The following is a 12,414-nucleotide window of genomic DNA, read 5'->3' on the forward strand; positions in this document are numbered from 1 at the left end:
ATGTAAACTTTGGTAATGCTCCGTAGCCCTATTCCGACGTCGGATACAAGTTAGGGGTGTTATACTTACAAATCTATGTATACTTGTCAAAGTAGTTCATGTAACTAAATTGTATATTTATATGTTTAAATTGAATGATATGCATGTGAAATGTATAATTGCCATGTATAAGTATTGTTCACATATCTGACAAGTACTAAGTCCCATTTGAACTTTGGAAATTCGATGGATGCAAATGGCATGTCATTAAGGGTTCTCAATCTGCATATGTTGTGGACACACCACAGCTCACAAGAGCGTCCCGTTATTTAGCTCTTATAAGCATCCCATTATTTAGCTCTTATAAGCATCCCGTTATATGGCTCTCATGAGCTTCCCAATATTTGGCTCTCATAAGCTTCTCGATTAATGGCTCTCTTGAGCTTTACATTTATGGCTCGTATGAGCTTTCTGATAATTAGCTCGCAAGAGCTTCCCGTTATACAGCTCACATGAGCTTCCCGTTACATGACTCGGAAGAGCTTTCCGATTACATGCTCTATAGGCACACTTGTATATTAATTGACGGATTACAGATTTGTACACTTCATGTGTACTACCCGTGTATCCAACGATATTTTAAATGGTTCAACGAGCAAAGTTCTGATATGAGACAATATGAATTCAAGACGAATTATTACGGGTATATACTTGAAATACAGGGATATGATTTGTACATTTTATATGGACACATGATGTGGAAAGTATATGTATATGGAATTTGATTATTGTTGAGCTCATACATGTTTCTTGATATTCATATGAAATACATGACTAACATGGTTGATGAGGATAAGTGTTTAGGCTATTGGCCAAATTGCTTTGGATATATCTTGTTTGCTTATCTTAAATGTGAATAAATGGTAAATTAAACTCCATGTTATACGAACTTACTAAGCTTAAATGCTTACTCTGTTTTATTTCCCTATTTTACAGTAACTCGGAAGCTCGTGAAGGTTGGAAGCTAGTCGGAGCTACATCACACTATCCATCGGCCCATTTCGGTATATATAGTAAATTCATTTTGGTTATAATGGCATGTATAGGTTCATTTGGCCAATGATGGCATACAATTGTTTTGTTGTGATTAGTCATTTGAATGGCTTGAATTTGATGTATATATATGTGGCATTATCATATTTAATGTGTGCTTGGTATGGTTGAATGATGGTTAATTCATAAGCATATTGATGGTTGGATTGGATTGGTATATTAGATAAAAATATGCTTATATGTGTATTTGGTTAATTTGGTAAGTAGGGATTCTTGGATATATGTGATCATATGTTATGTTTAAGACTTGAGTTTGGCTTGTTTTAAGTAGTTTTATATGGTTTGATGATGTGCAAAAGTGTTTATATAGGTTGAAGACAATTTGGGTGAGAAATGTGGCTAGAAAAATTGTCTATTTCGTCCACACAGGCGTGTGTCTCAGCGTGTGTGACACAGGGCCAGGTAACATGGTCGTGTGTCCCTTGTATCTTTTAATTAGTGTAAAATAAAATGCTCACACGGCCTAGTACATGAGCGTGTGGCTTAGCCTTGTGACCTAAGTCAGAGAGCTCATAAGTTTGGACACGGGCTGGGACACGACCGTGTATCCCTATTTCCAATGTCTACACGGCCTGAGACAAGGGCGTGTCTCTTGACCGTGTGAGACACACGGCCTGGCCACACAGGCGTGTGTTCCCTACACCTTTGAAAATTTTTAATGTTTTCCGAAAAATTCCTTGAGTACTTAGTTTAGTTTCGATTTATTTCTAATATGTATTTTGGGCCTCAAGGCCTCACATAAGGGACAATATGATTGATTTTAATTTGTTTCTGATATGAAATGTCTATTATTTGATCTGTAAATTTCAGTAATGCTCCATAACCCTGTTCCAGCAACAGATATGAATTAGAGGTGTTACATGACTCTGCAAGAATTCTAGCATTCCTTAACCACCCAAACATGAAAGGCGCCTCTTTCAAAACCTTATCATTAACCAAATGCACAATCCAACAAATCCTTCATACTTTACAAAAGAAAACCCTGCTACAATAACCCAAACGCAACTATGTTATAGTAATTACTATATGCCTTCAACTATGTTACAATAAAATTGCACCAAGTGCATATCCCGCCAATAGCCAAGTCTCATCACCTTTGCTAGCAACAAGAACCCAAGGACCTCTTGCCTCCTCTAGAGTGCACCGATTAATTATCATGCAGATCAAGAGAGAAATGTTGATGGGAGGATACTTAAACCAAAATATTATTATTCTGAACCTTGGATTTAAAGGAAAAAAAATCTTATTCTAAATCCGATTATCTTAAAACATTAAAATTGATACTCTAAAAATAAATTAAAAAAATTTGACATTCTAAAATCAACTAAAGTCTTACCGATTAAGTCTTAACTCGATTGGTATAAATATTGTTATCAATATAAGAAGATATAAATTTAAATCTGTTAAAGTGCATTATCCTCTAGTGTTTCAACTTTCGTCATTTTTGTTTAAATACCTATATTCTTACTCTCAAATAAGCTTCATTCGCATATAATATAAGAACGAAATAATACCCAATCCCCATAAGCTGACATATCAACATGTAGTGTAATATTATATTAATATCAGACAAATTTTCGATTATTAAGAAATTTTAAAGTTGAATTGTAATTAAAACTGAGGTAACACCACATGTTGACACAAGATAAGATCCGAGATGCACTTTCCATGGCGATCGATCCTTCGAGAGCAATTGACACCACCATCGAGAATGTTACGAACCACCACATTTAAAGACTGAATTCCATGGACTTCATAGATTTCCACCTGTACATTATCTTCCTTCACCAATTGTTTTGTCTTATCAATGGCCTTTGGAGATGCATCCGGAAGGACTGAGATCACACTCTTAACCCACTGGGGTGTTATGATAAGCTTCAGCATCTCAAAGTTCTGCGGACAGTGTGGGATGACGGAGAAGTTCAAGTCGTTTCCTTTATCTCCAGCCCTACTGTGGGCTATACTATAGAGTGGAATCTTTTGACTAGACTGAGCTGCTGAGAGGCTGATTTCCGATGACAAACCATATTCTAGGTAAGAGTTCTGCATATCTTCTAGTTGAAATGGTGGCAATGCCAGTTCAGCTGAAATGCAGGCCTTTGTAACATCTGCAAAGACATGTTCACTGACTTCTGTTTGCTTTGCCCCTATCCGCCAGAAAACATGTTCTCGACTGATCTAAGTAGAAAGGAAACAGATTACTTTGCATAAGCACATTCATAAACATGAATTCAATAGTTCGAACAACAACATGTTGGCCTGATTACAGTTTCAAGTTCAACATTAAGGATTTCAAGGACCAAGAATTTATTTAAAGGAAGAAGAGGGAACGGAGAGTACCAACTGTTTTTCCAGAAAAATTTCCTTCTTGACACCAGTACTGCATGAGATGATAAACATAAACATCATAGGTTAGGCACAAAGATCATAGAGCCAAAGAAGAAACTCGCCATCCATGCGTACATGAATACAGCATATGAACCATTGGCATTATCCAGAACCAGGGAACTTTACACATTAACTATTGGCATTTAGTTCTTTGTACATGTATATGGTACATATCATAGATATAAAATTAGAAGGAAATATACCTGATACCACCACCGCCGGCCGGTCCATTTGTATATAATGCAGTAAACTCTTTAGCAAGTTGCTGTGCGTGTTTCTTCTCCTGGAACAGTCCATCCATGCGTAGCCGAATGTCTTCACTGGCTCTCCATGATGATAGATGGTTACCAATGCTGGTAGCTTTCAAGCTATCCAGTCCAATTATATAAGAAAGAACACAGGAACTGACACCAGGAAATGCCTCTTCCATCCATGACCTAACCTAATATATGAAGAAACAAAAGGGATACCAAGAGTCCAAAGGAAACAATGAGCAAAGTATTTCAAATGCTTTTAAAGACGATGATCAATATCAAAGAATGTCATTCAGAATCAGAGAGTAATAAACCATCAAACATTCTCTTTTACAGCAGACTTACAAGAAGTTCAGCTGCTTTTGCACGTTTGACACATTCATATCCTCCATATGATATCTCACCCCATCCTTTCCATCCACGGTGCTGGAAACAAGATAAATTAGAAAGCATAGAAACAACCTTAGAAGACATTAGACCCACTGAAGTAATATCTGTGACTAGAAAATAATTGAGATAACTAGAGGGAGGGGAGGGGGGGGACAGGGGCTGCAACGAGGTAACAATGGGGTTCCCTCAATCATAGAGTGAAGAGAGAATACATGCTTTATTCAAATACAGAAATATGGAAATTGACGCTTTGTTGAAATACCTACAAGCCATCTGCTGCAGGACTGAAGCAAATAAAAAAAAAAAAAAAGTCCTTTAAGCTAAATATTTCCTTCAGGATAGAAGGTTACCTTCGGAATCAACTGCAAAAGTTTATCAGGAACAGGATGAGCAGATGGCTTTGCACCAATACAGAGAACTTTAGATCTAGATAATGGCTGAAATGTAACACCCCGAAAATCAACTACCTGCAGTTACAAGAAGCCCATTGTTGTTTAGTTTTCCCCATCAGTGTAGTTATAGGTACAAATATAAATTCAACTTACAACATCAGGTGTAATGTAAGCACTTGGATCTCCAACCTCATAAAGTAGTTGTTCAGCACAAGTGCCGAAATTTAAAATCCCGCCACTACCTTCTGCTTTCATGACACATATTTCCCCACTTGATGAAATTTCAGCATATGGCAGTGATAGATCCAGGAGATTTGGGAAAGACAAGTTTCGGTTCTTGTCCGCTAGATTGGAGAAAATGCAGCACAATGAAACCGAGTCAATCAAAATTCTCTATTTTAATCGACCTATTTCCCATGTTATCATAAAGACAGACAAAGCCTAACTAACCTGGATGCATGAAGTATCCCCCTGTGAGTTGACAACCACACTCTAGAAGGTGTCCTGCCAGAGATCCCTGTGCTAATAGCTCCAAGTCATCCCAATTCCAGCCCAGTTCGTAAACCTTATCAAAACCAATTATATAATTTTGATTAAATACATTAATGCTAGCCATAGCATAGCCTAAACATCAGCACAGTGTCAAATATAATTATGATAACTAATGAATAGAACCATAATTGCGATAAGTAAAAGTAACCTAGAGAATTATACTAAGACTCAGAAAAGGGAAAACCTAAAGCCAAGTAATGAAAAGAAAGGTTAGATTTTCATACCATTGGTGCTAAGAATAGTGCGGCATCAGCGACCCTTGAAGTAATTAAAACATTTGGTTCGTATCTCTCTAGACATGCGACTATTGGGGCTGCTCCCAGATATGTGCTAACACCCTTCAAAGAATTAAACAAGATAGAGCTCAAGAGTTTGCATTTCTCATGAAATTTCATAACTAAAGATGAAAAAACGTACATGCAGATGAAAACCAGATCATTAATCCTTTTATCTAAAACCAAAAAGAAGATACAAATGGCCAATGAACGGTACATGCAAAGGAGTACCAGATTCTTACACCTTCCATGTTAACCAGCTTCTCAGGCAAGGATCCTGAACCTGAATATTTAAAAATATTTCTCATTTGGAGTCCAAGAATATTGCTAAACACAATGAATGAAAATTCTGAATTGCACACTGTAGAAATCAGAGTATTTGATACTAAATAGAACATAAATCAGAGTTTTTATATACAACCTATGACACTACTTTAGGAAACTCTAAGTTAGGAAAGATACTAAATAGGAGATATGATCCCTTAAAATAAGGGATTTTAATAAAAAAAATATCTACAAAATATTCCTAAAATATTTACAGAATATTCCTACACTCCCCTCAAGTGGAGAATATACATTGTATAATCCCAGCTTGAATAGGAATTTATTGAACACGTGTTTTGGCAAAGCCTTGGTAAGAATGTCGCAATCTGTCCTTCCGAAGGAATGTAAGAAAGAGTGGCTATCTTTTGTTGACTTGATCAACAATAAAATGCCTATCAATTTCAACATGCTTTGTTCGGTCATGTTGAATGGGTTCTTGGCAATCTGAATGGCGATTGATTATCACACAAAACTTCAAAGTGATCCTCTGATTTGTGCCAAGTTCTTTCAAGAATTTAAGTAGCCAAATTCCTTCGCATATCCCCAAAGCTAGTGCTCTAAATTCAGCTTCAGCACTACTTCTTGAAACAACAGATTGTTTCTTACTTCTCCAAGTTGTAAGGTTACCCCAAACAAAAGTGCAGTACCCACTAGTGGATCTTCTTTCGTGAGATCTCCAGCCCAACTAGAGTCTGTAAAAATCTTAATTCATCTTATGTCTTCTTAAACATTAAGCCGTGTCCTGGAGTTTTCTTCAAGTACTTGAGAATTCTATTTGTCTTTGCCATATGCTCTTCAAGAGGATTAGTCATGTGTTGACTTATCACATTTACGGAAAAGCTATATCCGGCCTTGTCAAGGATAAGTAGATTAGTTTCCCAACTAACCTTTGAAATTTCTCTCTGTCTACTAAGGACTCATCTTCTTTATTGAATCTCAAGTTTGCCTCCATTGGTGTATCACCGGCTTACGACCAAGAAAACCAGTTTCTTTGAGTAAATCAAGTACATACTTTCTCGGTTGATCACAAGTCCTTCTTTTGATCTTGCCACCTCCATTCCTAGGAAATACCTTAGCTTTCCCAAGTCCTTGGTTTGAATTCCTGTTTAACAACTTCTTCAAATTGCTAATCTCTTCCTCATCATCTCCAGTAAGAATGATGTCATCCACATACACAATTAGGATAGTTTTCTTATTTGTAGAAGTTACCTTGATGAAAAGCATATGATCGGCAAGGGACTGCTTGTAGCCATTTTGAAGAATGACTTTAGTGAACCTCTCGAACCAAGCTCTGGGTGATTGTTTTAACCCGTATAGAGACTTGTTGAGCTTGCAAACCTTGTTGCTACCTTCAATAGACTTTGAGCCAGGTGGCAATTGCATATAGACTTCTTCCTCAAGCTTGCCATTAAGAAATGCGTTTTTTACATCAAGTTGGTGTAATTTCCAATCGCAATTTACAGCCAAACTTAGTAGTACTCGAATAGTGTTAAGTTTTGCCACAGGTGCAAAAGTTTATGTGAAGTCTATCCCATATGTTTGCGTGAAACCTCTGGCCACTAGTCTAGCCTTGTATCGTTGGATACTGCCATTGGAATTATACTTTACAAGAAAGATCCATTTACAAATGACCCTTTTTTCCTTGAGGAAGGTCCGTAATGGTCCAAGTAGCATTTTCTCGAGTGCACAAATTTCCTCTTCAATGACCCTTCTCCATTTTGGATCCTTTAGAGCTTCATTTATGCTTGTGGGAACCTGTTCTTTATCCAAAGTTGCTGTAAATGCTTGAAAAGACGGCATCAATGAATTATAACCATAAATTTTTCAATAGGATGTTTGGTGCCTTTGTCTAACCCCTTTTCTAATAGCAATAGGAAAGTCATCTAGAGTAGTGGACTTCTTGATTTCTTCTTCCATTTCGGCAATGGACCCAAATCCAATTCTCGGCAAGAATCGATTGCAAAACAGTCTCGGGGATATGTCTTCTTTTCTTGTGTAGACACGAAGTTGTTTGGGTGGTGGTGTTTTTGAAGACCATCAATTGGAGTAGGTGTATTTTTAGAAAGAGTGTTTAAAGTGGGTGTAGGTGAATTAGTCATAGGTACTACAGGAGAATCAATGGGAGCATTCACAGGTGACAGATCTGCAGGTAATGGCGAACAAGATGGCAATTCTGAAGGATGATAGCATTTTTAACCCTTCTTAAGTGAAGAATACCCAACCAATACACATTTTAAAGACTTAGGATCTAACTTGGACTTATTAGGAGCAATATTTTGGATAAAAACAGTGCAGCCAAAAATTTTAAATGGCAGAATGGAGGAGATAGGCTTAAAATGAGGAAAGTGCTGCAAAAATATAGATTGAGGCGTTTGAAATTTTAAAACCTTACTAGCCATCCGGTTGATTAAATATGTGGCAGTTAATAAGGCTTCCCCCCACAAATATTTAGGAACATTAGTGGTAAATAGAAGAGAACGAGTAACTTCAAGAAGGTGCCTATTTTTCCTTTCGGCAATGCCGCTTTGTCAGAGGGTTCCAACACAAGAACTAATCTGAACTATGCCCTTTTCCTTAAAAAAATCACCTAAAGACCTAGCAAAAAATTCACTGCCATTATCAGATTTAAATAGCTGGATTTTAGACCCAAATTGAGTGAGAACCATGTTATAAAATTGCACAAAAACACTAGCAGTTTCAGATTTATCTTTCAGCAAATAAGTCCAAGTTATCCTACTGTGATCATCAATAAAAGTGATAAACCACTTACAATTATCAGCATTCTTCACCCGAGAAGGGCCCCAAATATCACTATGGATCAAAGCAAAAGGGTAAGAAGGCTTGTATGTAGAAGGAAAATAAGATGATTTAGTATGTTTGGCAAGAGAGCAAACTTTGCAAGAAAAAGAATTAGGCCTTTTATTAATGAATAGAGCAGGAAACAATTTTGCAAGGTATTGGAAACTAGGATGGCCTAAACGAAAGTGCCATAACATAACAGTATCAACTTTTCCTAAAGCGGTAAATGACTTGGAGATCTCGATTTTAGGAGAGGTAGGGAGGATGTAGAGACCATTATGCAAGCTGGCCTTACCAATCATCTTCTTCGAGTTCAGTGTTGGCAAAGTACAATCACGATCATTAAAAATTACAGAGCAGTGCAAGTCTGTGGACAATTTACTAACAGAGATGAGATTGCACGCCAGATTTGGTACAAAGAGAACATTTTTAAGTGCAATCTGTTCATTGAGAATAACGATTGCCATGTCCTCTATTTTGCACAAGGTATCATCAGCCGTTTTGACAGCTTTACCAAAGGTATGGAAAAAATTGTGAAACAATGCTTTGTTACCAGTCATATGATCCGTAGCACCAGAATCGAGGATCCAATTAGGAGTCAACTGGGAGGAGAAAAATGCAGTAGAAGAAAGGTTACCTTCTGGATCTTTTATGACCAGATTACCCTCACAAGACCTTGGAAACTTTCCAAATAGTTTTTGAAGTTCAGCAATCTGTTCTTTAGTGAAACTAGTGACAGAGGTGGCAACGACAAGGCTTGATTTATTATCTCGAGAGTGCTTGGACTTCCAGTCCTGAGGCTTACCATGAAGCTTCCAACACTTCTCCTTAGAGTGGCCGGGCTTTTTGCAATGATCACACCAAGGTCTCCCCCGTTTGGAAGAGAAAGATGATTGATGGGTCAGTAAGGCAGATCTTTCAGAAGTGGAATATGGTTCATCAGACAGCATCACACACCTTCGGCTTTCTTCCTTCTTGACCATAGAGAAAGCCTCTCGAAGGGAGGGAAGAGGAGAAATAGCCAGACCACCCGCGAACCTCGTCCGTGTCCTTATTTAAGCCTTGGAGAAATTGAAAAGTCTTCGTTGAGTAACAATTTGCGATAAAGAGCAGCATCTCTTGGATCTACCCAATCATAATGTGCATACAAATCTAATTGTTGCCAAAGAGCGATAAGGGTATTGTAGTAGAGAGTAAGCATGGTTCCTTGTTTAAGGGTGGTGCTTGATCTTCAACATGATATAATTCAGCAATGTTATCCGTGCTAGAGTAGGTTTCATGGACTGCACTCCAAATTTCAGCGGCTGTGGTGTAAAGAAGAAAGTTTCGCTTATACTGGGGTCATGGAATTAAGGAGCCAAGTCATAACCGACCATTGTCACGCATCCACTTAGCAAAACCAGCATCATCCACAGCAGGCTTCTTGATTTCACCAAGAACGTAGTCCAATCTTTCTCGCCCAAGAGAAAATCTTAACCGATTGGGACCATTCAAGAAAATTGTTGCCATTCAATCGATGGCGGTGATAGTCGAGACCGCACGAATCGATAGAGCATCGGAACCAGAAAAATTTTCTGGATTTGAAGTAATCTCAAGTAGGAGAAGGAGTTTCGGACATGGTCTAGGTTGAAAAAAGAAATCGTAACCTAAGCTAATACCATGTAGAAATCAGAGTATTTGATACTAAATAGAACATAAATCAGAGTTTTTATATACAAACTATGACACTACTTTAGGAAACTCTAAGTTAGGAAATATACTAAATAGGAAATATGATCCCTTAAAATAATGGATTTTAATAAAAAAATATCTACAAAATATTCCTAAAATATTTACAGAATATTCCTACACACACAACAATATACTGACTATAGTTTCTAAAATGAAGATCATACAATTGTCAGTTATCTGAACTCACCAGCAAAATTCTCATACATGATTAACTTAAATTTAAAAGGGGCTAACTTGATGAGCATACCCGATTCATTAACAAAGACCTCATGAGCCACAGCAACAGACAAACGAATCCCAAGGCTGCTGGCAACTTCTAAAACCTTTTCTCGAGCACTGACCGGATCCACTATCCAGGAAAGAATCAATATGCTCAGTATGAAAAGAAAAGATCAAACACAACTTTGAACATCAGCACAAAGCATTTGGTGAAATTTGGCAGACAACTCAAAATTTGAAACGATGTTTTCAAATTCTCATACTTGCACCCATGTTGGTAATTATACAAGTTCCTCTATCCACAGCCAAAGGTAGTAGCAGAGACATCCATTCTGAAACTGGAAATTAAACATTTTAGAGAAAACCCAAAAATAAAACATAAATAAGCTTGAATTCAAAACAATTGAAAGCAACATAAACATACTATTAGAATCATAGCCATCACCGCCGGACGCCATAGCCTGGTATCGTTCTGCAAGAGTACGTTCTGCTAAACATTCAAGAACAATATAATTCAGCTCTTTGACTCTGTTAAGCAATTTTTTAGCTGCCATTGGCCGGTCACCACCGAACCCAGCTCCACAGCCAATATAAACTTTGTCTTTTCTTCTTTGAGGATTGATTCTCTGCAGTTTAACATACAACAATTCAATTCAGCCTCCGGAAACTACCTTGGATACTTGTTTCTAAAAACTGATAAATTAAGCTAACCGGCTTGATCAGGCAGTCATGAATTTCTTCGTAGGTCTGTTTTTCCATTGATATCTGTTGAAGATTCAGAAAACAAAACGAAGTTCACACCAAAAGCTACGCTATTATTGATTTACTGATGAATTCAGAAATTTACCTTAGATTCAAAGTAAAAGAGTTGAGAAATTGTCTCGCCGCCGAGTTTTCTTCTCCGCAATCTAAATTATAGCTCTCCCCTGTAATTAAACCGATCAGTTGCTTGATTAGAATCTGAAAAACGAAGTCTGGGTTCTTAATAATTATGATGATAACTAAATAAATACAATAAGATCAGGCAGGCAGGCAAGCTGGCAGGGGCAGCGTCCTAAAATGGAAAATTTTTAAATTAATAAAAATAAAATTAACATTTAAAAATATTAAAAATTTAATTTAATTTTCAAAATTATAGATATATAAATTATTAAAATTATATTTTTACTATCGTAAAAATCATAATTTAACTCCATATTGTTTTGAATTCGTCACTGAGATGAGGGTCGAGAAATTATTTACAACTAGAAGCCAAAATTGACACATTACCGGAGGGTCCCGCTTTGAACTTTGTTTTGGTGGTAGTCGATGGTTACTTATCCTTTGACCCGGATGAAACACACGCCGCCTGTTTTCTTCTATTTCTCGGCTAGAAAATCCCAGTTAGAGAGTTCAATTAGTAATGTTGCATTGGTTTCATTTAACTTTTCTTTTAGTTGAAAAAGGTTTCTTTTAGACTTTCCATCACTAATGCCTTGGAGGTAAGTTATGTTAACAAATCTACATGCAGAAAAGAGGGAAAACGACTTGCTTACTGTTATGGATTCAGCTCATTTACTGGGTGAGGGAGGAAACAGATATAATAAACGAAGAAGGTAGATTGCTGAGTGCCAAGCGGCTAGCTGGGTTCATCAATATTCTCTCCTACTAAGTAGAAGCTATATATAGAAACCTCACCTCACTTTGCTCGAGTAGAGACTTTGTTAATGGTCCACCTGGTCAAATTCCGTTCCTTTAATAAGAGTCAGTTTAACATTATTTTTAAAAATATTTTAATCTTAAAAATATTTATTAAGATAAAAGCATTTTAAAAGTATATTTTTATTTTTTAGCTAAATACTTTTTAGCTAAAAATAAAAATAAAAATTTTAGCTTTTATTTAAAATGCTTTTGACTCAAAAACATTTTTAATAAGCAATGTTAAAAAGGTCTAAGTGTAAAATTTTCATAAAATCTCCTAGTAAGACTTATTGATTTATCATTATATAAATTTTAAAA

At 36.7% G+C, this 12,414-nt stretch overlaps 1 protein-coding gene across 2 annotated transcripts; it reads right to left on the reverse strand.

Moving 5' to 3' along the window:
• Positions 1-2,553: 2,553 nt before the first annotated feature.
• Positions 2,554-12,070, reverse strand: LOC108466350 (uncharacterized). 2 transcript variants are annotated; one of them, XM_053031113.1, is made up of 16 exons: positions 11,952-12,070; positions 11,686-11,785; positions 11,264-11,342; positions 11,128-11,181; positions 10,841-11,042; positions 10,680-10,754; positions 10,445-10,546; positions 5,586-5,626; positions 5,293-5,406; positions 4,967-5,081; positions 4,670-4,860; positions 4,475-4,591; positions 4,080-4,160; positions 3,684-3,922; positions 3,433-3,472; positions 2,554-3,270 (listed from the first exon to the last, which is right to left on the reverse strand). In XM_053031113.1, exons 4-16 carry the CDS (start codon positions 11,173-11,175, stop codon positions 2,704-2,706), a joined length of 1,932 nt encoding a protein of 643 aa, XP_052887073.1. In that variant the 5' UTR covers positions 11,176-11,181; positions 11,264-11,342; positions 11,686-11,785; positions 11,952-12,070; the 3' UTR covers positions 2,554-2,703. The 2 variants fall into 2 exon arrangements, with proteins under 2 accessions (XP_052887073.1, XP_017622166.1); XM_017766677.2 differs by lacking the exons at positions 11,686-11,785; positions 11,952-12,070 and adding an exon at positions 11,430-11,478.
• Between the last annotated feature and the right edge of the window lie 344 nt (positions 12,071-12,414).

The sequence above is a fragment of the Gossypium arboreum genome, chromosome 7, assembly GCF_025698485.1.
Source record: "Gossypium arboreum isolate Shixiya-1 chromosome 7, ASM2569848v2, whole genome shotgun sequence".
Taxonomy (NCBI): Eukaryota; Viridiplantae; Streptophyta; class Magnoliopsida; order Malvales; family Malvaceae; genus Gossypium; species Gossypium arboreum.